Source organism: Anoplophora glabripennis, unplaced genomic scaffold (genome assembly GCF_000390285.2).
Source record: "Anoplophora glabripennis isolate ALB-LARVAE unplaced genomic scaffold, Agla_2.0 scaffold668, whole genome shotgun sequence".
Classification (NCBI taxonomy): domain Eukaryota; kingdom Metazoa; phylum Arthropoda; class Insecta; order Coleoptera; family Cerambycidae; genus Anoplophora; species Anoplophora glabripennis.
The window spans coordinates 73,769-100,334 of record NW_019416781.1 but is presented as its reverse complement, the minus strand read 5'-3'; the positions used below and the strand labels follow the sequence as shown (position 1 = coordinate 100,334).

At 31.5% G+C, this 26,566-nt stretch overlaps 1 protein-coding gene across 2 annotated transcripts in view; it reads left to right on the top strand.

Annotated features, from left to right (window-relative positions):
- The first annotated feature begins 767 nt into the window (after nt 1-767).
- The window catches only part of LOC108912707 (cytohesin-1), a 94,612-nt gene continuing 68,813 nt past the window's right edge, over nt 768-26,566 (top strand). For both annotated transcript variants that reach the window (XM_018718025.1, XM_018718027.2), the window contains exons 1-2: nt 768-911; nt 1,776-1,849. In XM_018718025.1, the coding sequence (XP_018573541.1) occupies nt 869-911; nt 1,776-1,849 (117 nt within the window). In that variant the 5' untranslated portion in view covers nt 768-868. The remainder of the gene's footprint in view (nt 912-1,775; nt 1,850-26,566) is intronic.

The following is a 26,566-nucleotide window of genomic DNA, read 5'->3' as shown; positions in this document are numbered from 1 at the left end:
CCTAAGGGCCACCTTAGCAAAGCGCATCCCAGGCTGCATAGCCGCACTACCCTACCCAACCATACCACACATAAACATGACACTACCCCCGGGGTTTACACAGACGAGCCGGCGAAGCAAGAAGAGCGCCAGAAGAAAGGGCCCTAGCCGGCGGGGCCCAGCCAGGACAAAAGGAGGTCCCACAAAGCGCCTACACCGGCCGCATTTGCGGTCGGGGTAGACGACGGATGGGGCCCACCTACGAAGGCTGTCCAGGCCTACACGACATGAGGCAGGATAAAGAGGGATAATCCCCCTCGATCCCAAATCATTGAGGAATTTCTAGCCATGGAATAATGGCGGCGAAATATATAAATATTTTTAACATTGAATAATTTCATTAATAGACTGGATTAACTTAAAATTAAAATAAATCTAAAATTCGCCTTTATTAGACTTTTTCTCGTAAATAACCAAGTCTTTTGCATGATTAACCTCATTTTCTGCTGCACATAAATTCCTGGCTTTTTTGTTAGTATATCTCTGTTTAGTGCAATAAAATTTCACTGAATACAATCCTGACTTTGTATACCAAAAGTGGGGGATTTACGTTATTCAAGGTCCCTGAAAACAGACATCAGTGATCAAAGGTGCCGACAACGAGATATAATTCTGGTTGTTTTATCTTGTGTGGCTTTACTCTGATTTAACATACTCTACAAAACGAAAGCAGTCTGATCTATTCTGACCTGACCTGACATTTGACATTTCTAACTTTTTAGCACATTCAAAATGGTGGTTGTCTGTCAATTAGCCTAATGTATTTGTTTATAAAACAACATGATTGATAATTATTTAATACACATAATATATTGAAATTAAACTTGCAATGGGCACATCTGGACATAATCTTGATACATTTAACATTGCTGGTAAGTTAAATTAAATATATTTGTTACATAAAAACGATGTGACAAGTCACAATACGGTATGATTATAAAAGGACAAATTGTTTATTACGAATTTTATAAGCATGACTTATTTAATTTTTAAAATCAGTTTTCTATCCGGAATTATGAAATTAAAATTTTATGAAGGTTCGTGTAACATTAACCTCATTAGCCAACAAATTCCTTAATTTTTTAAATATGGTTCTTCGAGTGAAAGTAATTATTAAATTTTCTCACAATAGTAACAATTTTCATTGCTATTTAGTTTATAATCCACTGTGGAGAAGGTAAATCTACCGAATTTTGTTGCTTAATATTTACAGCCGAATTATTGGAGATAATATAACGATTTGATAGTTGTTACATGATATATAGATATGTTAGTTAGTATGTTATCTTGTTTTTTAAATAATTTTTTAACATCGTAGACAAAACACAACGTGTAACTTAGCACAGAATATACAAGATATATAGAAATTTTTCTATATTGATTATACTCCATGGCACTTAGGTCTTGTAACTCATTATGTGAGCCGCTAGCAATATGCAATAATGGTATATTTTTTGTGCTACTAACAAAAGTTTAAAACATGCCCCTATGTATAAAGGCAAACACTAGCTCTACTTTCTGAGATCTGAGGTCACAGAAGTGATTTATTAGGTTTATTTTGGTAGCAATTTTGAACAGTTTTCAAATCATCACAGGTAATTTGTTATTTAAATTGGTATTATTTAATAGTTCAAAACAAACTGATCAAATACTCCTGATAGTTTCAAACTGATTCCTTACTATCGCAAAACCAAACCTATTAGTGTTAATCAGCTTTTTAATTTTTCTGTTTTTAGATTTAACCCCTGAACAACAAAAAATTTTAATCGATATAAGGAGACGAAAAACTGAATTACTATTGGAAATACAGGTAATTTTAATATTTATTTATAACATAATTTTAAGATAAAATTTGCTGCATTCAGTCATTTATAGGTATTTTTAGTTAGTTTTCAGTAATTATAAAAAAAATCAAAGCGAAATAACCCAGTTTGACGGGAAATTACAAAATTGTTTAAAACAGGCTGTAGGGGTTATGATTCTTAATTAGCAAGCATTTAATTAATATTTAATGAAAGTAGGTGATACAATGCCTAGTTTTAGCACATATCTAACCCATATGCGACAGAGAGAAAGGGCTACTTTGTGCAACACGAATGGAGATACATGCAAGTTAAAGGCACTGAACGCATGCGTATTTCTAAATAGAACAGCTGTGTGACAACGTAAGATGATATTTTCAGATTTACTATTATTTCAGCAATAAACATAATAAATATGAAATACAAAACTTTTAAGGATATATAAATTTTGTAGAGTAAAATAGAATGTTTGATTATTTTGCCCATAAAATGATGCTACTCGTATGAACGGTTTTTATCTGCAAATTAAATACATTACTGATGAAGCCTGAATACTTCCGAACATATTTTATCTCCGAGTGGTTTCTGTTAGTGACGTTACGTATAATTGTATAAATCATATAATAGCCGTTTTGTAAACATTGTTGCCGTTAGCTGTATTGGAGTGTTTTAAAAAGTTATTTACAGTGGATTTATAGTTATTTATTTTTAAAACTGGGGTTTTTATTAACAATTATTTGCAGTTACAAAGAATGTCCAAATCAGTATCGGAAATGCAAGAAAGAAAATAAAAACATTTTTTTCGCTTTTCTAAAGAAGAACATTTAATTGTATAATTATTACTTTTTATATAGGTAATCTTAAATTTCTTATAAAAATTGTTTAAATATTAAATATAATTTTTATTAATTAATTTATAATATAAATTGTTCTTTTAGATGTCGATAGAAAAATGTGGACGCCCAGAATTAATAATGTATGGATAAAACAATTTCAAATTTACATAACTAGTGTAACACCTTTTCGAAGTTTACTATTCCTAAAATGACATATTTTCTATATTCATTACTCAGTTAAATAACAAATTTGATTGATAATAGTATTTGTAACTACCCAGGAAACACCATTTATAATTTTTCTAAAGATGTACCTCCAGTTCAACATCCCTGTCCAAATTATCCTTTGGACTATTTAATAAAGGAACTTGTAATTCTGCAAATTTACTACTATATAAAATCTATTAATCAAAATTTTAGTAAAACTCCTAATATAAAAAATGTAAAATTAAATATGTGTAATTTGTTATTAGGTATTTTATTTCAACAAAAAATTAATAAACACTTAGCAATTTTATTTTAATACATTAGTTATCTAATTTATCATCCCATTTAGATAGACACTTTATTAATTCAGTGAAAATTGTGATAAATGTAGGTGTAAGCAATTTATGTTCATGTTCATTCAATATTTCGAACTGACAACACTTTCTTCAAATATCAGATCAGATATTGCCCAATCTGGCAACGTTTAGCATCCAGTTTAAATGGACAAGGTCAACGGCGGCATTTGTACCTTATCAAAGGAGTGTCGCATATGGGTTAGATATGTGGTTTTAGTATGAAAAAGAGTACCTACCCGAATAATTATAAATACCTCACCTAAATCAAGAGTCTCAAATTTAATTTATAATTATAATAACAAACTAACACAAAAACTAAATTGCTGTGTAATTTCAATAACAATTGACTTACTTTCCAGAAAAACAAGTACGTATGCACTAAGAGTACTTGATTACAAAACGTTGAAATTAAAATTGAAATATATTTCAAATTTACTTTTGAAGATTTAACTTAACTTTATTATCTAATTATAGAATTATTTATTAAATTAAGTGATCTATTATATCATTCATGGAGGAGGAAAAAGCCATCCCAGCGATAATACAGGGTGACTCGAAACGAAGGAGTTATACATAGTTCCTTGCAAAAAAATAAACCCATTCACATTATCTCCAGCCACCTTTTACCTCAGGTTATCTCACTTTTTTTTAAGATAACTGTCATTTCCTTAGATATTTCAATGAAATTTGGTTTAGGGGTATTTTAGAGGATGGACATAACTTTATTTTTTATCTAATTCTTAAAGGCTGAGAATACCTGAAGCAGTCTTGTTTTTTGCCATATTTTTTTGTCTGTATAGATTTTCAGAGAAAAATGGAATTAAAGTTTCTATTGCTGTTAGGGGCAAACTACTATAATTAAACTTGATCTTTTTGCAATAATTATAGCTGTGTTTTATGATTTACAATAAAAGGCCTCATTCACTAGTGAGCTCTGTTGGACAACATGGTTGGTCGTAAAATGTGCGTTGGTGTGTCTGCACACACTGCACTATGGACAATTAAGTCCCCGGAATATTCCAATAGACTTAAAAAAGGGTTATACAGCTTTAATTGATTTGTACAATAGACAATTTGTCACTTGTGAATTTTTATATGTTAGGTTTAAGAATATTTTTCTTATTTTTGCAACATACAAAACATACATTAATAAATAGTTACATTCATGTATTTTTTTTATACCCTTATATAACTTTCTGGGATAATAAATAATGTCCTAACAATTATGATTATGATTATGATTGACAAAAATTATGATTGAAAACTTTAAACAGGTTATAAACTGCTCTATATCTAAATAACTCAATAAATAATTATTTAAATTAGTTATCTAATCTGACAAATCTCTTCGGCAGTTAAAATTACGGAAGTTTTGTATTTTGCTTTGTTCAGGGTTCGTAGCGGCCGGGAAAACCGGGAATACCGGGAAAAGTCAGGGAATTTGTTATTCTTCTTAAAAGACAGGGAATAGTCAAGGAATTTTAAAAATATTCATGAAAGTCAGGGAATTTGATGTTTGCGACTGGAAATTTTGTGAAAGCCGGCCCTGGGTTCTTGAAAGAGAAATCTATTTGTGGTTTTGAAACCTTTATAAGAGGTTGTTAGGGTATAAAAAAGATTATGGGGTCCAGTCGAGAAAAAATTTAATACATAAATACCAATTAGTATGTAAAAATGAACTACAAGTGACCTGGATTTTTTTTTAGTCAGGGAAAACTTGGAAAAGTCAGGGAATTCTTTATTATTTTTGAACTATGAACCCTGTGTTATACAGAGTCTAGCCATTCGGGGCTAGATGTTTTTTTGTACATAATTAAAATATATAAAACAAATTCAACCAACATGGCAACAACCATGTTGTCCGATCGTATTCGCTAATGAATAGGCTCCGTAATTTACTTCTATTTAAATGTTAGCATCTAATAAGATATAATCTCTATAATATGGCGAAACATATTTAGAGGCCTACATCTCAATAGGCGTTGACTTTCCAATGAAGGTAAATTGATCTAACTTGTAAACAAATTGATACATTTTATACAATAAAGATAACATTACACAAAACCCTTGTGTTGACTGTTTCAGGTATTCTTAGCGACCTGTATGCTTTAGGTAACAATAAGCCTATGTTCAGCTTCAGCTAACCTAAAAGCTGTCAATAACAAACTTCATTGGAGTATGTAAAAAATGAGTTATTTTAAAATATTACCTAAGTAACACACCTACATTGTTTTAAGGTCCGTAACATTTTAATGAAGCAAAATTGTACTACAGTAACTTAAAACTGTAAAAATTAAACATGAAATTCTTGGAAATTATTAATTTTCCTTCTTCTGAAGTTGGTGTTTGAATGTTCTATAGATTGAAACTAATAATGACAAATACTAAATATAATAAATAAAATAATAAATAGTATAGTATTTAAAAAGTTTCATTCGTATCTTTCAATTGGATTATTTAAGAAAGGATGCAGATACTTCTGAATTATGTAATTTTACTAAACTAGGATTATTGTGGACTCGGACACGGAGGTCTGTGCGCATGAACTGATTTTTCAAATCCAGAGGCAAGTTCGGTATTAACATCTAGATTGATGATTCCCAAAGTGGTCTATATCGACCCCTAGGGGCTGACTTGGAACTGCAAGGGGTCTATATCAGCAAAAACAAAAGTTGGGGGTGCATGAGATATAAATGGGGGTTCACGAGAATGGTTCCCATTTAAGGAGGTTCGATAGATCTCTTGCGGGGCAGGTGATGCGGGAGAGAAGCCTGTGCTTATACACGGGAATTTCGTTGTAGTACCAACTTTACATAAACTAATTTGAGTGAACTAAATATGATATTTATGAATGAAATTTATACAACACATATTAGCTCGCATATATTTTTCGTGTTTAATGGACAGCAATTAACTTTTTATTTGAATTAAAGTGTCTATTTATTCATTAAGAGCTTATAAAACTATGGGTGAAATTTGGCAATATTGCACATAGTATGTCATGGTAAAAGTTGGGCCAACTGTCAAAACTGTACTAGCGTGTATACCGTAACCATGAATGAACACCATACATACATACATACAAAGGAAAAGTAATGACTGAAAAGCAATATAAAATGCGTATGAAACAGAATATGGATTGATGAGAAAAAAGTAAAATGTGCAAACCGAGAATCCATATGATAACTATCAAGAAGCGAAGTGTATGGTAGTGAGACGTCGTCTTGTCAAATTGAAGATTATGACAGAACATCTATACTGTTCGTTTTGCAAACATATCCTTTCAATTTTTGTTTCAAATTGCATTAGATCACGTAAAATTTATTTAATATTGATTATTACTCATATGTTTTCGACTGGAATAATTTTATAGTCTTATATTCGAGCTAGTCAAATATAGCGTGCCAGTCGAAGCATTAAATACAGCGTACAGTGTTGCCATATTTCCTTTCATTGGATCAGATGTTTGTTCAAATTTGTCAAAACGTTATCTATTCATTTCATTATGTCAATAATTAGATTGTAAGTGCATATTTTGATTGTTTTAAAATGTTTAGTAATATTTAAATCATTAATTACAATTTTATTTTTCCGATCCTAACCATTTTTAAGAGCAATATTCACGTTTGATTAAAGTTTTTGCCTCAACTCCCATAAGAGCCTGTGTATAAGAGCATAATTTTTAATATCATTTTTCAAAAAAACTATATTGGCAATCGATCTGGATTTTGAAAACTTTCTTACCTTTTTTTTTCGGTATCAAACCTCCTTCAGCAGGTTGTGACCGAAGTTTTGGCTTTCCAGAAATAGAATAATTCACGTAACACAGATAGTACCTCTGTATTTACATAATACTTTCTTAAATTACATATGAAGTAAAAATTCTTAATACATAAATATTTATGAAACATTGTGAAGATTTGGAGCTAGATTTGGGGAACTTTATGGCTCCATGTTTTAATTATGGGAAAATTTGATGATAGGATCATTCTTCGTCGACGGGTTAAATCAATAAGAAGTCTGCTGCCTAAATATTGAACCAGTTGGTAATGCCAGTCTTGAATTCATGATCCTTTTTGAAACTGTCCTCCCCAGTCACTATTTCAAATGCAAGAAGAACGGAGGGTGATCAAAAATTTCCTAATAAAAATCTTGAATCTTCTTCTTGGTTTTAGCAGTGGTGTGAGGGCATGGGTTGTCGTGAAGGAGGATTATGCCAGACGACAGTTTCCTGCGGCGTCGATTTTGGATTGCATGTCTCAGTTTGGTTTCGCAGTATACGTCAGCTGTAATTGTTGACCCATGATCCATAAAATCAATCAAAAGGACGCCCCTTTCGTCCTAAAAAACGGTAGCCATCATTTTTCCATTCAGGAATAAATATTGCTTAAACTTTTTTGGTTTGGATGCACTTGAATGGCGCCACTGCTTTGACTGTTGTTTTGATTCTGAGTCGGTGTACAATATCCACGTCTCGGCGCCCGTAATGATGTGGGGAATCAAATCATCTCCATTTTGTCTATAGCGCTCCAAAAACTGTCATGCACTATGCATTCTTTGCTCATTGTGCTGATCACAGCATTTTTAGCACCCTCCACGCACACAGTTTCCGATATCCAAGCTATTGAGCGACAGTCCTGTAAATTGAGGTTCGAGTAACATTTGGGAATTCATCAGCCAAGCAAGTTTTTGGCTCATTTGACCAACAATGTCGTCGGACCGATTACTGGATCTGCCACTTCGCTGTTCATCGTGCACATTTGTGCGGCGTTTTCGAAATTCTCGACACCATTTTAGAACTTGTTTGTCACTCATTATGTCTGGTCCATACACTAGGCATAACTCACGATGGATTTCAGCAGCTGAAAATCCTTTTGCCAGCAAAAATCTAATCATACCATGCACTTCTCAACTAACAGGATCTACGATTGTCTCGGCTATTGCGATCTGCTCTCATCGATTGGCAAACGACTACTGAATCAACCCAACACTGCAGTAGCTTCCTAAAGAGTTGATAGACAGCACTTCATGCATGAAACTTCATTCAGGTCTACATCAGTTAAATATTGGTCACCTGACCTTTGGAATATGCCTCGTATGAGCGCTAGACGAGGGAGAATAAAAAGGTAAAGGTCATGAAGCTTACCAGCAATTAGGCCATGCTTGGCCCTTTTTGCCTGCTAACTTACACTACCCTCCATCTTAACAATCACAAACATCCATGGTACGACAGGAAAATTCTTTTGAATTTTCCTGCCGTGTGCGGGATTCGAACCCACTATGGTTTTGCCGCCCAGCCCTGGCTCGCCTCTGTAGGCAAGCCTCCCACAAATCCACTTGGATTTTAAAATTGTGTCCACATGTGCGACAACGTAAGATGTGCATTAATTTGAAGAAAAAAGGCAGACTGCTGGCTCTTTTTTGCTTGTTATCCTTCTGAGCCATTATATATACAGGGTGTCCCACCACGAACTCCATCGATGGATATCTGGGAAACCGCTCGAAGGATTTTTTTGAAATTGTGATGGTGTGATATGGACCGTGGTGCATACCAAGCTATTTTCAAGGTCCTTGTACTTCCGGTTATACCAGAAGTCGATACTAACTTTCTTATTTTAAATGGAACCCCCTGTATATTATTGCATTTTTGGAAAGAGTATCTATTTTTAAGTTGAAAACATATAGCACACTCCATACTTAGGATTGACCGTTTCCAAGATATTTTTTTTATCTCGGAAAAGGTCAATCCTAAGTATGGAGTGGATATAGTTTCATGTCTTTTTTCATAAGAAATTCAATAATAATGTGTTGTTCTACATCTGAAGAACTTTTTACTTCACCTTTATTTGTTAAATGTGTCACATTGTATTCTACAGACTGAACGGCTGAACCAAGTAGAAATTGTTCCAACGTATCCTATAGTGTATAAAATTTTTGGTTCTTCTACACTTTTTATTTAATGCTAAAGCTCTTTATAACTAAACTAACATAATTTGCATGCAGTTTGTAGTTCTAGAGAATGTGGAACAAAGCTGCATTATCAGATATTCCATAAGATCGTTAATATGATTTTTCGAAAAATGGCTTGGAAAAAATCTAGGCATGCAATGGATTTGAAATGTGGTCACTAAGTACACCTAGATATCATACATTTCTTTTCTTAAATGTTGTTGTGAAAACTGATTTTTTTTACCTTTCGTAATTTTTCATACCCTGCCATTGGACAAACTTGTGTAACCTAGTAAAAAATACCATCAGTTAGTCACGCATACATACTTGGGAACTGTAGTATACATTGTTCTGTTGTCAAATCTCATAACTTAAAAAGAAAGGTGGAGAATTTTATTTGAAACTAAATTTCGACACTACCCGCCATGAGTTACTGCTCTTTGGCATGTTACTTTTATTGAATGGGTGTTCACCAGGAGCTCTATCATCCAATATAAACGAAAATTGAATTCTTTTAAATAAGATAAACTATGAAACAGAATCTAACTAATAATCTAACAGAAAAATCAAATAGTATAAATAATACACAAATATAAGTAATACACCTATTTACTTACCTGATTTTTTACAGCATATGTTCAAAATTTCATCCATAACTGTCCAAACACACCTGAGTTAAAAGTTGTCTCCTTGTTCGTTGCACTTTAAACGCAAAATTCTATACCTCTTCGTAAATCTTCAGATTTTAACGCCTACATTTTCTGAATATGATGAGGCTTCAACATTCGTTGTCTGACATACTTGAAATTTTGTGGCTAACCTTTGAGTACTGGTACCAGGATTCTCTCCTATGTTCTTTAAAATTTCTGGTCCTAAGCTTGACTTGATTGACATTCAAAGCTCACATTTATAATATTTTAAATGCTGAACCAACCTTACATACATTTTCTTATTCAGGATAATCCATCTGATATCATCTCCTTGCAGCAGCATTGTTTTCTCTTAACAAAAGGTATGCTGTAACCTTATCAACCTGCTTGATTCGTATACATACTTTTTCATAACTTCACACATAAACTTGAAAATTAAAACATAAAAATATACTGTGCCATCACTAAATACTAAAATAAATAATTTTATAAGGTTATACACGTACACTACATAAAGACAATTCACTGAAAACTAAAATAAATATAACAAAATGAAGTGATAATAATAATAATAATAATTCAGCCATTCTGTGCATATGTATAGGCCACCAAAAATACAGCGGAGGCTATGCTACTCTGCAGACTCTGAATAGATAAAGGCGACAGAGTTTGATTCGCTTTGACTTCACTACACTAAATCCACATAGATGTTTAAATGAACGGTGGAGGTTAGCCTACATTGACACTACACATATATAAAGAACACATAAAGGTTGGAATAAATTCGTTTAAAATGCAGACATTTTTTGCCTCAAAAGTGTAATTTACAAATTTTTTATTTTAGCTATGAATTTTTAAACAATATTTCATGTGTATCAGATTTTATTTATTTTTTAAGATGTATATTTTTTTTTTGGTTAATTTTTTAATTTAATATAAATTTCTGATTATATTTAATTATACAGGGTGAGTCAGAAAGAATGGGTCAAGAATAAGCTGGAGATACTACACATCAAAATATTATGTTTGGGCTCATCATGCCTTATACGAATGTCGATGGTTTAAGAAATACAGGGTATTCAAGGTTTAAATTTTATTTTGAAATTTCTCAATAATTGAGAAAGTTTTAATAGCATGACTGAAAATTGGTAGTATTGGGTTTTTTGGTGTGAGAATTACGAATTTGAAGCTTATTTTGACGTTGCTCCTAGAGGGCGCTAGTTTCGCCGTATTATTTTGGTAAATCAAAACATATTTTTTTATCTGTTGAGCTATGCTTAAGAAAAGTTAAAAATCTAAAAGAACGTTCAATTCTACATAAAAAATGTACTCTTGTTTAAGTCACCTAACTTTATCAGTTTCTAAGTTATTTGTATTTAAAAGTTTCAATGTATGTATTTTGTGGTGATTTTTTATTCTCAAAAATTGATAATAGCAATAATAACAAACCTTAAATCAAATGCTGGAAGTGTTCACCACCTACCTCAATACATTTTACTACACACACTCTTAAATGTCTCTGAATGTTAAACAAAATGTCCCTATTATTTTTAAATGCATTCACGGCATTTACCATACTGAGAAGTCCAAAGGGTTTTATTCTGGGCTTCTCGGTGGCCAACAAAATTCACTCCCACGGCCAATCCACCGATGAGGAAAATGTTCATTTAAATACTGGCATACTGGCAAGGCAAAATGTGATGGCGCACTGTCGTGCATAAACTACATACTCTCTCTTCAGGATGTTCGATACATCTCTTGCGGGGCAGGAGGTGCGGGAGGGAAGCCTATGCTTATACACGGTAGTTTCGTTGTAGTACCAACCTTACATAAATTAATTTGAGTGAACTAAATATAATATATACAAATGAAATTTATACAACACATATTAGCTTGCATATAGTTTTCGTGTTTAATGCACGGCAATTAACTTTTTATTTGAATAAAAGTGTCTATTTATTCATTAAGAGCTTGTAAAATTATGGATGAAATCTGGCAACATTGTTATGGCGTGGTGGTAAAAGTTGGGTCAACTGTCATTACTGTCAACTTTGCGCTTATTCCGTAAACATGAATGAACATCCAAGGTACAAAGGAAAAGTAATGACTGAAAAGTAATATAAAATGCGTATGAAACAGAAGGTGGATTGATGAGAAAAAAGTAAAATGTGCAAACCGAGAATCCATGTGATAACTATCAAGAAGTTCAGTGTATGATAGTGAGACGTCGCCTTGTCAAATTGAAGATTATGACAGAACATCTATACTGTTCGTTTTGCAAAGAGATCCTTTCAATTTTTGTTTCAAATTGCTATTATATTGCATTAGATCACGAAAAATGTATTTAATATTAATTATTACTACATATGTTTTCGACTGAAATAATTTTATAGTCTATAATCGAGCTATTCAAATATAGCGCGTCAGTCGAAGCATTAAATACAGCGTACAGTGTTGCCATATTCATTGGATATTCATTGGATTAGATGTTTGTTCAAATTTGTCAAAACATTATATATTTATTCCATTATCTCAATAATTACATTGTAAGTGCATATTTTTATTGTTTTAAAATGTTTAGTAATATTTAATTCTTTAATTACAATTTTATTTTCCCGATCCTAACCATTTTTAAGAGCAATATTCACGTTTGATTAAAGTTTTTCCCCAACTCCCATAAGAGCCTGTGTATAAGAGCATAATTTTTAATATCATTTTTCAAAAAAACTACATTGGCAATCGATCTGAAATTTTTACACGAGATAGTTTGCATATTTATTAACAGATTTCAATTGCTTTGAAAACTTTCTTACCATTTTTTTTTTCGGTATCGAACCTCCTTAAAGCGAATGGTACATCATCTAGAAGCTCGTTTAAATTATGTTGAAGAAAGTTTAAAAATGAGGTCCAGTTAGATTGGGTGATAATTCAAAAGGTCCTGTGAAAAAAAACAGAAATTAAACCACACCAAATATTCACTTTAAACTCATGCTAAAAATGTCTTTCTTTTACAACATGCGGATTTTGGGTATCCCGCAAATAATTGTTCTTCCAATTGAAAACTTCCCATCTAGTAAATGTCGCCTCATCAGTAAATAGAATCTAATTGAGGAAATGTGGGTTTTCCATTTGCATATTTTGTACAAACTGAGCAAATTGGAAATGGAGCATTTCTTTCTTTAAAATTATACAAATGGACGATTGGCTTATCCTTGTTGCCTCACTTAACCGACGAGTAATCATACCAGAATTTTCCGAAACACGAATTGAAATTTCTTCTTCTTAATCGACTGTGATAGATTTTGGAGTACCATGGTTACTTTTTGGTCGAAAAGATCCAGATTCGCCAAAGCGGTTGTAAATATTTTTGAATAGTTTATAATTAGGTTGCAATCCATTTGGGTACATGTGTTCATATCTTCGGGCCACCGCATGTCCATTAAAATTAGCCTGGACAAAAAACAAATCATATCACGCATCTCTGTTTGAAAAGTTATTATGTCGTGACATTTTTTGATTACTAGCTAATAATTTTGCACGAATAATAAATCACACGCACGCAAAATACGCTAATATTTATTGACATGAAAATTTGACACAAGCCTACTTAGAAAAGAAATAGCAATATCAACGCCTGAAAGAAAATCACCACAAAATACATTGAAACTTTTAAATGCAAATAACTCAAACCGATAAAGTTAGGTGACCTAAACGATAGTACATTTATTATGTAGAATTGAACGTTCTTTTAGATTTTTAAGCATAGCTCAACAGATTAAGAAAATATGTTTTGATTTATCTAAATAATATGGTGAAACAAGCGCCCTGTAGGAGCAACATCAAAATAAGCTTCAAATTAGTAGTAGTATCAATTAGTTGCTTTTAGATAAAGGTATTCTATTAATTCTTTTCTTAGAATAAATTTGGAATTCTAACTAGCAAAAAAAATAAATATTTTAAAGAAAGTTACATTTATAATGAAAGCAGAAAAAATTAAAAATATAAATATAAAAAGAAAAAAGGAATATATGTAGGAAATATGTACAGGCTGTCTACTATAAGAGGGCCACTCCTATGTATCTCGCTTAATACACGATGCACGTCAAAATTCTATATATGTTTTTTCTTGCATTTTTTGAGGCCTTGATGATTGTAAAAACAAATTTGAGATCCATGGCCAACTTTATGAGTAATCATAAAAAAACCGGAAAAGTACTGAAAGTTTAGCAGTTTTTATTTTAAGAGATATAGAAAACTTATTTTAATAAAATTTCATGGCAAAATTGATATCTTTCACTTGATGTAAACAAATTTTTGAAGTATCATATGTAATTTGTTTCACCCTCTACGCGGATAAAAAAATTTGTCATCGGAGCAGCCTGTGGATACAAAAAATTGCTTATTTTTTCTCTTTCATGCGATATTCTACATATCGCCTTTATCTTTTATATTTATTACATTTTTTATAATTTTGGTGTCAAAAATGTAGATTAATGTAGAAATTGTTTTAATCATGCCAACTACAAAAAATTTAATGAATCTAATGTACCTCTTTTAAGCAAGGAATCTACAATAGCTTTGTTCGTAAACCTACACAACGTGTAGTGTAGTGTAGTGTAGTGGAATTCAGTGTTACACTAAAATAATAATTGTGCACCACTTTTAGAGAAAACATTTGGCTGTTCGTTAATCCAATTTGGGTAAACTTAAACTGGCACAACCTAATTGTAAATCATGGAGAAAATATTTGTGATGAGTGAATTATTTAGTGACTGGAAGCGAATCGGAATCAGATGATGATTACCTTTGTAAAAAAATAAAAATTCATGTTTTATTGGAGACCTGTTTCTAAAAAAATAAAAGAAAGTGCATTACAAATTTTATAGGACTTGTTCGAAACTGTGAGGAAGACGAATTTATCAGTCATTTCAGAGTAAAATCAAATATTGCCAAATTTTTTATGATCTATCTAAAATATCTACCAAGATGTGACATTTGTGATAAAAGTTTCATTTTCGCGCCACAAATATATTACACTACACTTTTACACCACCTTGTTAGCCAGTGTAGTAGTGTCTGCACTATTACACTACACTGGACTTTTCGAACACCTCGATTATACCTGCACTTGGCTACACTGCAATAAATGAACAACGTATTACTACACTAGTGCAGCAGTGGAAGGTTTACGAACAAAGCTACTATCTCTTACCCATCTATTTACCATTGTAGAAGTAAGGTCCTAATAAAAACGTTTACTGAAAACCTCTGTTGAAATTGCAGTTTCTCCATGTCAATGCAAATTACCCTCAAAATTACCATTAGTCCATTTGAAGTAAATGTTTCTATAAAAAAGTCCATTGTTACAAAAATTAGACATATCTGACCAAAGAATTCTTCTGCATATAAAAGGATCTTCCCTCTTATTTCTTGTCACCACCTACATAACCTAATCTCGGTTTATCTTTCTGCCTCAATAGATGCATTTTTTTCACCTTATGACATTTGAATCTAGTGTTGGGACTATTCGAATGCAAATTACACTACACTACTACACAATTACAATAATTACTATTCGATTCTACCAAGGTACCAAGGTATGCATTAGATTCTGTTGAAAGTATTCGAATAGTCATTTGTTCAAATACCTCGATAGCACGGCGCACGTTCATACTCACCGAGTACAAACGACACGAATTCGAATTCGATACCCTGCTGAAGCAACTGGCTAATGCAAAAGAAACTCGAGCACTCGCACTGTATTCTAATTGAATGTTTAATAATGAATGATCAGAGAAATTTGAATTACCTACCTACGTATTATTAGAAGTGTTCACCTAGAAGTCTCAAATTAAATAAATTAATGAATAGAATAAAGCCAATCATAGTAGCTTAGGTTACATGGAAGCTAATTTATATTCTCTTTGAAATAAAAATGTGTTTAGGTAATAAACAAAAATTACTGCCAGTAAAATAAAAAATATTTTAATAAAAATGTAAATGAAGTTAAATAATGTAATAACAGGTGCAAATTGCAATCATAAAAAAGAAGTACATATGCACCTACTTAAATATAGAAATAATATGATTTAGGTTTATTTAACAATGTATAAACCCTTGCCGCATTCATATGAGATATGAGTGCAAAGTGAAAAGCGAATGAGAGAAGTCGAGAACCTAATCTATGAATGATGCGAAACTTGACTTGAATTCGAATTCTCTGTATTCGAATGATTATTCGATTCTGAAAAGTATTTGAATACAAGCTATTTGATTCTGAATTTTCGCGATTCTGCCCATCACTATTTGAAACCATTTTTTGGTAATATCTTTCTTGCACTATCCTTCCCTATATTGTAGTTTACTTCAATCTCCCACTGTTTTGCTCATTTTTCCTATTTACATAATTTGAAATTCTGTTAACGTTACCTATTTTATTAACAACAACTGATTTTATTGCCCTGATAGTACAGTCCTTAAGATATCAGTTGGAACCGCATAAAAACATTTAACTCATAAACTCTACGGAATCCATAGGCATCCAGAAAAATTTTGCTCTGTCTCGTCTAGATATTCTATATTCCGAGCTATATTCCTATTCCTATTTAGTTGACGATATTCTCTAATTTTTTGTAATTAATCTTCCCGAAGTCTATATGTCGTGATTGCATAATTACCATACAATTGCCAAGTTTTTTTATGTTTAAAACCGCATTGTAGTACATGTCGTAAAGTATCTAAAGATTTATAATTATAATCGCTTAATTTATCTCGAATCATGTTTAAAGTAGGAACTTTATTTTCTTTATACATATTATATTTAATTTTATATTTTTCCATTTCCTCTTTGTACCGTGATTAATGTCTCCTTTAATTATGCTATAAATTGACGTTTTTATATCTTAGTTAATTCGCTAATCCGTTTTCTAATTTCTTTATCACATTGTTCACTATTTTCTCTTTTCAAACATTCATATATATTTAAAATAATATGTTGACTTTGTACATGTAAATCTTTGTTTTTCAACTCTGAGTTTGTTTCGGCGCTTTCGACAAAAACCGGCTCGACTATTTGGAGATTTTCTCGGGTTATTTCGTTATCTTTCATTTCAAAGGGTCTCCAGAATGCCATGCTAAATTACTAGATAATTACAAATATTATATTTATTTCAATAACTATTACCTTCTACTGGTTACTATATGACAAAATAAATAATAATATTAATTAATAATACATATTATACCAACAAACAACAACGGCAAGCACTGCTCTCCACTGCACTGGCAAAACCAAGTGAACAGCGTTCGACACTAAACAAATTATAGAATACCATGCAAAAAATTAATTACGACCTAGTGGACCAATACAGGTTTGCTTGTACCACCAGCGTGCCGCCGTCGATTCTACATCAGGTGGATTGGTCTACTAATACCAGACTCGCCCAATAGCTATTCGAGTATAAATTACGAGACAGATAATCACTAAAGCACAGAAAGAAATTTCAAGTGCAGTGCAGACGGTCCTGTGCTTTAAGATTCACAGGTTCCATTTAATATCGTAACAACTATACAATTTGTAACAATACAATCATATTACACTTCTCAATATGTAAAAATATGATGATTCAAAATTATAGTTTTTCAAGTCACAGTGAACTGTAACAACTTTCAAACCAACAGTTATGTACAAACTATAACAATAAACAATTTGTTAAATGATGACATTACTGGGATAACAAATTATTTTCATAGCGTGCTACATTTAAAGTAAACTGCTTTGTCTGTGCAAGAACAAAGTTGAAGGCTCAGTTTTATCTAAAGTAAAAAACCAATATTATAATAATGTGAAAAGAAAATTTGTATTTTGCCTAAAAGAAGTAGGTAAATTATATTTATAAAATTGTTTGTAGTTGACGTATATAACAATTTCTATGTTAACACGAAAATAACAACAAAACAAACAACATCAGAATTATAAAAAATTTAAGAAACAAAAGATAAAGACAACATGTAGTATATGGCATGAAAGAGGAAAAACAAGCACTTTTTTGTAGCCACCGCCTGCTTCGATGACAAATTTTTTTTGACCGCGTTGAGAATGCAGCAAATTACATACGATACTTGAAAAATCTGTTTGCACTAGGTGAAAAATATCGATTTTGCCATAAAATTTTATTAAAATAAGTTTTCTCTATCTCTTAAAATAAAAAAGTTAGACGACCCTAAACTTTCGGTACTTTTAGGCGCAATTTTACAGTATTCCTGGTTGCCTATTTCCTATTAAAAAAACTGAATAAAACACCTAATTTATTTCAACCTATCTTTTTTAAAACAGTAGAAAAAGTACTAAGATTTAAATAGCATTGTACAAAAGATAGACAGAGGCAAAGTAAAAAATTAAATGTACCTAAGTTTTTGAGTACTTAATTAATTTATAAATATGTACATTTTTCCATCGTCAATAAATGTTTATTTCTTTTCAAAGTTAACTAAAGTAAGTTAATTTTTACTTTGTTGCCTTCTAATAAATATACTGATCAACGTTTCATTCATGTTTTGTCTAATACTACCTTATTAAATAACCTATTCTGGAATCAAATTATTAATAAATATTCACAACTTGCCATGTGTTTGACCTTTGGTTTCGTTGATCCGAGTTAGGGGTCGCATTGGTAAAAAATAACCTAGAGTCTCTAGATATTGATACCTAACGGACTAATTATTAATTAATCTATGAATGAATAGTTAAACTATTTTTCATAACCGTTTACTTAAAAATATGAAAAATATGAACGCACTGTGTTTACCGTTGTGAGTCACCAGCAAATTAAATTACATGTTATTATTATTTTTAATTTTGACAATACCTAGGCAATCCAAACCACGTGACAAAATTGGAATTCAATATGGCGTCGAGGGCAAACATTTGTTTGATTCATATGTATAAACTTATGTGTGTTTTGTTAAGAGTTTGCGTTTTTCTGTTGGCTTGGCTTTGTTTTTTTTAACTTTGACTGTATAAAGAGTGTTTCGTGAATTGTAGTTAGGTATCTTTGATATTGTCAATCAATATGCAGTGATTATTTAAAGAAGCTAATATAATAATATATAATTAATGTAACGTTGGCATTATAATGAAAAATACATAAATTAAGGAATTGGAATGTATTGATATCATTGTAAAAATTCTTGTTAGTACCTAAGAAATTTTTCTTGATTTTTAAAAAGTATAATTCCATTATTTTTTCGCTTGTATTTTCTAGTAATTTTCTCCTTTTATATATCCATGTTTGGCGCCGTTTCCTCGATAAATCATTTAAATGAGGAAAATATTTAGAATTCACTACGTCAGGTAAACAATGAAAACTAACTTGGTCTCGATTTCCACGACTTCCACAACCCACTACTATGCATGTTACCGGCGTTAGTAATACATATCGTTGCGACACAATTCAATAAAAGACAAGTTGAACACTTCCTTAAATAAAATACATGGATAATTCCTTACAAAAAACTCGGATTAAACGCTTTTAAGTTTTAACTAAAAACTTCTGGACTGACTTCAATGCATTCTCAATGTAAACATAACTTGTTTGCCATCAGCGCCATATTGCTTAAAAATTTGACAGGTCGTTGGATTGCCTAATTCCCGATTCAGAAAAGGTTATGAAAAAATCTAGATGTACAGAATTGCTCTTACATTATTCGTTCAATAGCAGACTATCTAGATTTCTGGTATGAAAGAACTTTGTTTCACTTCATTTGATAAGATTTTAGAAAATGTTGAATTTTAATTAACTTAATATCTTTACAATAAAGTAAAAAAACTACAGTAAAGTAAACAAAAACAATAAAAAACATAAGCAAAAAAAGTAAAACAAAAATGTATAATATTAACCACTAAACATACCTGCATATCTGTGGAATTTAAGAATATTTATATTGTTACATGTATATTGCATAGGTACAATAAAAAAGTATATGAAAACAAAAACTGCTCTATTTTATGTAGTTACAAAACTCTTCTCTACCAAATTTTTAATACGTGCACATGATTTATTGGAGCAGTTGATTTAATAAGTTTTTATAACATTTCATATAAAGGGTATCTCTAAATTAGTGAAATAAGAGAACTATTTGAATTGATAAAACTAGTAATGAAAAATAAAGTATGGACTATTTAGAAATATCGTATGAAATTTTATTGGTCATGGAAAAAGAACAATATTCCTAAAACCTATATATGCTTTTAAAAATTAAGAAAAAATAGTAAAACAAAGTTGTTTTTATAACAAGGTAATAACTAAACTGTGTTTTTCATTCTTCAGTTACAAATAGGTACAAAATACTGACACAAGCTATCGAAATCACACAAGAGTATGTTCACGCGATAAAATTGTTTAAAATTTCTAATTTTTGACTCAAACTGTTGAAAAGTTGTATACGAAAAAGTTGAGACGATATTCATTCCCAAATTCCTCAGTGTGAGAGGTCTCCAAATAAAATTTTGAAATTATATTATTGAATTCTCAATATAACTCAATTCCAAATTTCATGTTCACAGGCTCACCTTCAAAGGTCTATGACAGACAAGTCGTTAACGCAATGCTTATGCGCTCAGTCAAATTCATCGCAAATCCCTAACATACATACCCTCAGTAAATCCCCAATAAACCCCGATAACTTTTGTAAATCTTTCTAAACCCCTGTACATCCTTGGTACATCTACATGAAATCCTAGTACGTCTCTATAAATCCCCATGCGTTACTCTGAAGTGAAATACTCGAAATATTTAAATTTAAATATTACATATGAAGTCCTTTTATAACCCTAGTTTCAGTGGATCTGCCATCCCCTGAAATGCACTATCGCTTATATGTATAAAACTTTAATAATAACAAATTTGACGTGGCCTTTGGCCATTTAAGAATGTTGATCGTGTATATTTCTAATTCAAATTTTGTATATATAATCATTGCCGGTTTTACACTTCTTTAATTGATAAATTCCTACTTTCATTCGTTTTAAATTGTGGTGTTAAACTTGGCGATAGCCAGATGGGAGATTTTTTTAGTAGGTACTGTGAATACATCTGGTATTTTAAACATCCGATATGTTAGAAAACATTTGTATATTGACCTAGGTCTCCTGATTCTGTAAACGATTTGCCGGTTATTTTAGATAAAAAAATCATTTGCTTCAACCCGTTGAAATAATTTCAATTTAAAGTATGGAACTGAATTTCCATTGTTTTGTTTATTTGATACATATTTGTGGGGACATTTGGAGAAATAAATCGTTTTTATGAGATACTTCGATAAAAGCGCAATAAGCAATTATATAATCGTACTGGAGAGTATGTGGTACTTTTGAAAATCTACAGGGTTTGTCTTATGAGAAATTTTCAAAAATTGCTTCTTAGTACATACACGGTGAATGGTGTGTTATAACGCCACGGTTATTCAAAGTGGTGGACTGTATGAATAAAGAAATAAAATGGTTGGAGATGGCTTACCTCCTTTGAAACTCCTATGTTCTTGAATGGGCCTTCTGATGTGTTGAAGATGTTGATGCGGCTGTCTATTTATTTCTTATGGAGTTGGGAATCACACGCACTTGTTACTATGTCGAGTCTCTCGAATCGAATGAATTCAATTATATACAAAAACCATCTCCAATAAAAAACAGTACGTAAAAATAAGGATTTTCGTATTTGAGTGAATAAACTCGAAACAAACATGTTGTTGCAACAAATGAAAAAGAATAGAAAATTTATTTTATATATTTTAAAAAAATGATTTGTAATTACAATAACACCCTTTTGCGGTGAAGCCGCAACATGGTGATAAAGCCTAAAAATGTAATACCTGTTTTGTATTTTCGCTATTAACGGTCTGTTTTCGTACAGCTAATATAATTTTCAAATAAGTGATTCAAACAAGAAACTAGTTTAATTATCATAATTGCTATCATAGTTGAAATGTAAAATAAAAGAAATTTATTTGTCATAAATTAGTGACAGCTTTCTGAAAAAATGTAACCCTCTTTTATTTGATACAGGACCGTACTACTTTTTTATTAAATTAATTTATGGGATTTATTATATTTTGTGGTACAGGTTGTTAAGGGAATATTGTTACATATTAAGACAAACTACTCAGATCCTTCATAAATATTACAATTTCGGACTATGATTGAGCCATTTTTAGGTCCATTTTCACCCTAAATATAAATTTTACAAGATACTAGCCGGTCATGCATAAATTCTGACTACGGTATCGTTTTCATCAAAATACGTTGAAAATGATGTCAGATCTTTGGGTTTAGACTTTTTTGTGTACCTGATATTCTATTAATTAAAATGGTCAACCCTAAATATTAGGTGCCAAACTTTGACTAAGTGTATTTTATCAATTTATCAAAATTAGTAGCATTACCAGAGTCTACATATTGTGTAATCATTATGAACAACACAGAATGATTTTTTCATGTCGTCAACATAGAACAGACAATTTACATTAATGTTGGTAACAATACCATCAATGAATAAATTAAGCAGAGGTCCCAATACCTTTAGGAACACCAGTTATATTAAATTTAACAGACTTGCAACCATATGCAGTGCTATTTTTTTAAAACCTGACATAAGCTAACTTTTTTATTTGAAGTACTTCCAAATGCAAAGTTGTAGAAAATAACTTGATTAAGAAAAATTTACAAATAATTCTTTCCAGTGTTGCCAGATTTCTGCAGTAGCTAGAAAAACGATATTTTTTTAAATAGCAATACCGTATTTTTTTAACATAATTTGACAAACCTTCAAATTCTAAATAAAAAATGTTATGTCACATTTCCTTATTGGAGTAGCCGTTTTCGAACAATCAGCAAAAACAACGAAAATAATCTGCAGTCGGCAGGAACTAAAAGAAACTAAAGCAGCAATAGTAGGCCTTGGATATTAAACAAAAATTGTGTTGTTTGAAATCATCATTATTGTATTGTCATTGTGTTATTTGAAAGCTGTTGTATTTGAATGTGTATAAAAATAACGTTTTAATTCAATTGCTAAAATGAATCAGTTATTTAATCCAAAAGAGAAAGTTGAATTTATTTTTCTTCATGTTAATGGCTGAAGTATACGCAATGCGTGCGCTGAATTCCACGCAAAACATCCCGATAAGCCCTTTTCAAATCCGGAGTTTTTAAGAACTAACTTAGTAAATCTGAAAACAACTGATATGATCTGCAAAAGGCTGAAAATCATCTTCGCAATTGAATTAAAACGTTATTTTTATACAGATATTTTAATCTGATTCATACTCTTCAATGTCGACTTCAACAGTCATGTCTTCTTCAATTTCTTCTTCTTCTTCCTCGTCTTCTTGCTGGATGTTCATAAATTGTTCAAATGAAGATGAATCAGCTGTCTCTTCATCGAAATCACATGAATCTTCGTCTGTTATATTCATTTGGACATTTGAGCAAGACTGGCTTTGGCACGCTGGAGAACACAGTAACTCTACTCTTCTACAGCCACATTTAGCACTACAACCTTTTTTTTGCAATTGCAAAAAATAGTGTAGGAGTTTTTCCGGGGCAGGTGGTAGTAAAGATTGAATCGGTTCCAAAGTATTATCTGTTAATTTCCAACCCCAGTCTTCTGGGTTCAGTTGATTGCCTAGCCATGTCTGAACTTGATAGTATACACGATACAAGTGTAGATTAGCAGAAGCCGATGTTGGAGGAAGACAAGATAGTTGTACTTGTTTCTTGTTTCGTGTATTTTTTACAAAAGTTTTTACAATAGAGTAGCCAGATGTTATTCAAGGCCATGCAGGTAGAGGGGATAGACTAAGGGACTGAGTTTCTTTTGAGTTTGAATCCATTCTCAGAATAGTATAGTTTATACATATTAAGAGACACAAAGAGGCATTTTTACTTGTATTAAATGCCTGACTGTATTGTATACGTGGCATATACAGAGCTGGAAAATCCACATGGTCCATCTGCCTTTACATGAGAGCGACAAAGTAAAGTAAAGAAATCCGTGCGATAGACAAGAATGGCTATAGTGAAGACATTTCATAATCTGAAAAGTTACCGCTCGTTTCGGGTTAGAAGTGGGAGTGACTATTCATATTACGAAACGTCTTCAATGTAACCATCCTTGTCTATCGCACGGATTTCTATGACTTTATCTCTCTCACGTAACGGCCGATGTACCATGGGGACTTTCCGAACCTGTATGTGCATATCATGTAGAACGTGACTCCTTCAACTTTTAGAATCGCGATATCTCAGGAATGGTGAGTCTTAGAAAAAAAAAGTATAAGGACCATTTTTATAGATAATTTTAAGATCTATAATTTGTGCACGGGCACCTTTTTTGATAAAACTTACCGTTTTCGAAAAAATCCAAAAAACCTCAAATTTTGATCCGAATAACTTTTTTAGCACACATGGGATCGATGGGGACTTTTGACACTATTTCTAATGGTGTACCCAAGGTGTCCATCAAAATTTAGCTCTGTCGGAATTTTCGTTATTTGACCACTATTTTTATGACTAATTTGACCGGACTATAACGTTGCCAATGCACATCTGAAACTTGCAGACAAGATGGATTTGGTCAAGCTGCAAACAGTTTATGTCCTAAATTATTTATTAAATGATCGGATCCTTCAGAACTGCAATTTATTTTAAGGGCATATAACTTCCTAAGGGTGCGTTTTAGGGCACATGTTAATAAGGATTTTTTGACTTATTTTAATGAGTTATAAACGCAGCAGAAGTTTGGAACCCTATTTTAGAAACATTCTGTATACACGAGCAAATAAAGCTATTATTATTATTATTATTATATCTTGTAATTTAGACACATAAAACTGCATTATCATGTCGCTATAGCGAGCACCATTAACTGTTATTGACTAACCAGTCGCATTTTAGAAGAAGAATGGTCCGAATATGCCTCCAGTCCAAAATCCGCAACAAACAGTGACAAGTTATGGATGCATTTGTTTTCAGTAATCACTCGTGGAGTTTGGCTTATTAAAATAAGCTTTATCAGATGATTTTGTTCGAAAAATCAGCAATGACTTCTTCCCTAATCCATTCAACGAACTCTTTTCGTTTTGCGTGGTCAGATGTTTTAACTAATGTTCAAAGTTACTTGTTTTAACCGCTAGCGGGCGCTAAAATTGGTAAAAAATTATGTACACAAAATTGGTTGACCTCGTATCGAAAATAACCAAAAATCGTACCAAAATTCACCAAACTCTCAANCTAGATTATTATTTTACTACTAGTAGCGATACTAATTAGAAATAATAAAACATTTCATAAATTTGTATTATTTTTTTATGAGGTACAACTTTTTTAAATTATTGATTAAAAATTGTTGGATATTTTATGCTGTATTGACTTATACTGTTAGGCTTGTTTTGGTTCTACCAGCGGACTGTCTTAGAACAGTTCAAAATAGTTACCCAAGTGTATTGTCAGTATGTCTTGGCTTAGATGTTCTTATGAATGGAATGGTCAACTGACTTGAAACGTCCTAGAACCGTTCTTTGCCAAGAGATATTTTGAAAACGCTCAGAGCCGTACTCAAATTTTTTTTCAATGATAGCTAAAACAATCTAAAAACCTTTTCAAGCGATTACAATAGTAATATCATCTAATTCAAAATTAAAAATGACTAGATTTTGTCATAAAAATAGCAGCGATGTATTTTAAAAAATTAACCTGATGATGACCAATCAAAGACGAAACGTCGGATTGCAAAAATGTTGACGCCATTGGATATAGCGAAAAAGTGGCAATGTAAATATGCTATTTATTTTAAAATTCGTTTTCAAATAAAACCAGAAAATAATAAAACGATTTTGCAGAATTTTAAAACTTTCTAAACGGCATATTGTCAGGTATAAAAACATAACTTTTTTCTAATTTGAGCCACCCCGTATCTCCTACCGTTTCCTAGATCCTAATGCTATCGTAGGTAGCCTTATCTTGGACACACTGTATAGTTTTTTTTTAATTAGTTAAGTTGAACTAACTTGCTGATGAAATTATTTTAAATAAAAAACATTAAGAATTTCATTATTTTAGATGTTTTAAAATAGACGTGTAGTTCTATAAACTCAATATATTTTTTTTATTTACATTTGAGTCAAGGAATTTAATGTCATACCTCTTTAATTCTTATGTACCTAATATTCCAAGTTCAATATTTATGTCGAAAGCTTACTGCAAATTCAGTCTTTTTATAAAATACCTAGGCGTTTTATAAATTAACATCAAAAATGACAATTAAAAAGCCCACTTTTAACAGTTTTGTAGACAAAATAGTGTATGATATACGTGTTAAGTGATTTTATTTTATTCGTGAAGTTAAAAAACTCGCTACGCTCGTTTTTTAATCATCTTCACTCACAAAATAAAATCTTACTTTTAACACGTATATCATAACCCACTAAACACGAAACGTAAATGAAACGTTGCAAATGAGGTGTTTTACTGAACATTTGAAACATTAACTAGAAACGTTACAATTGAAGAGAGTTTGAAACATTACTCGAAACATTCCCTTTCGATCTCGGAAACATAACAGACGAACAACCCTTTGCTATTTTTGCTTATCTTATGGAACAATCGGCATTAGTTAAATTTTGCTCTCAATCCCCAATCCTTCTCAAGCGTTAGTTCATTTGCCTTTGTTATA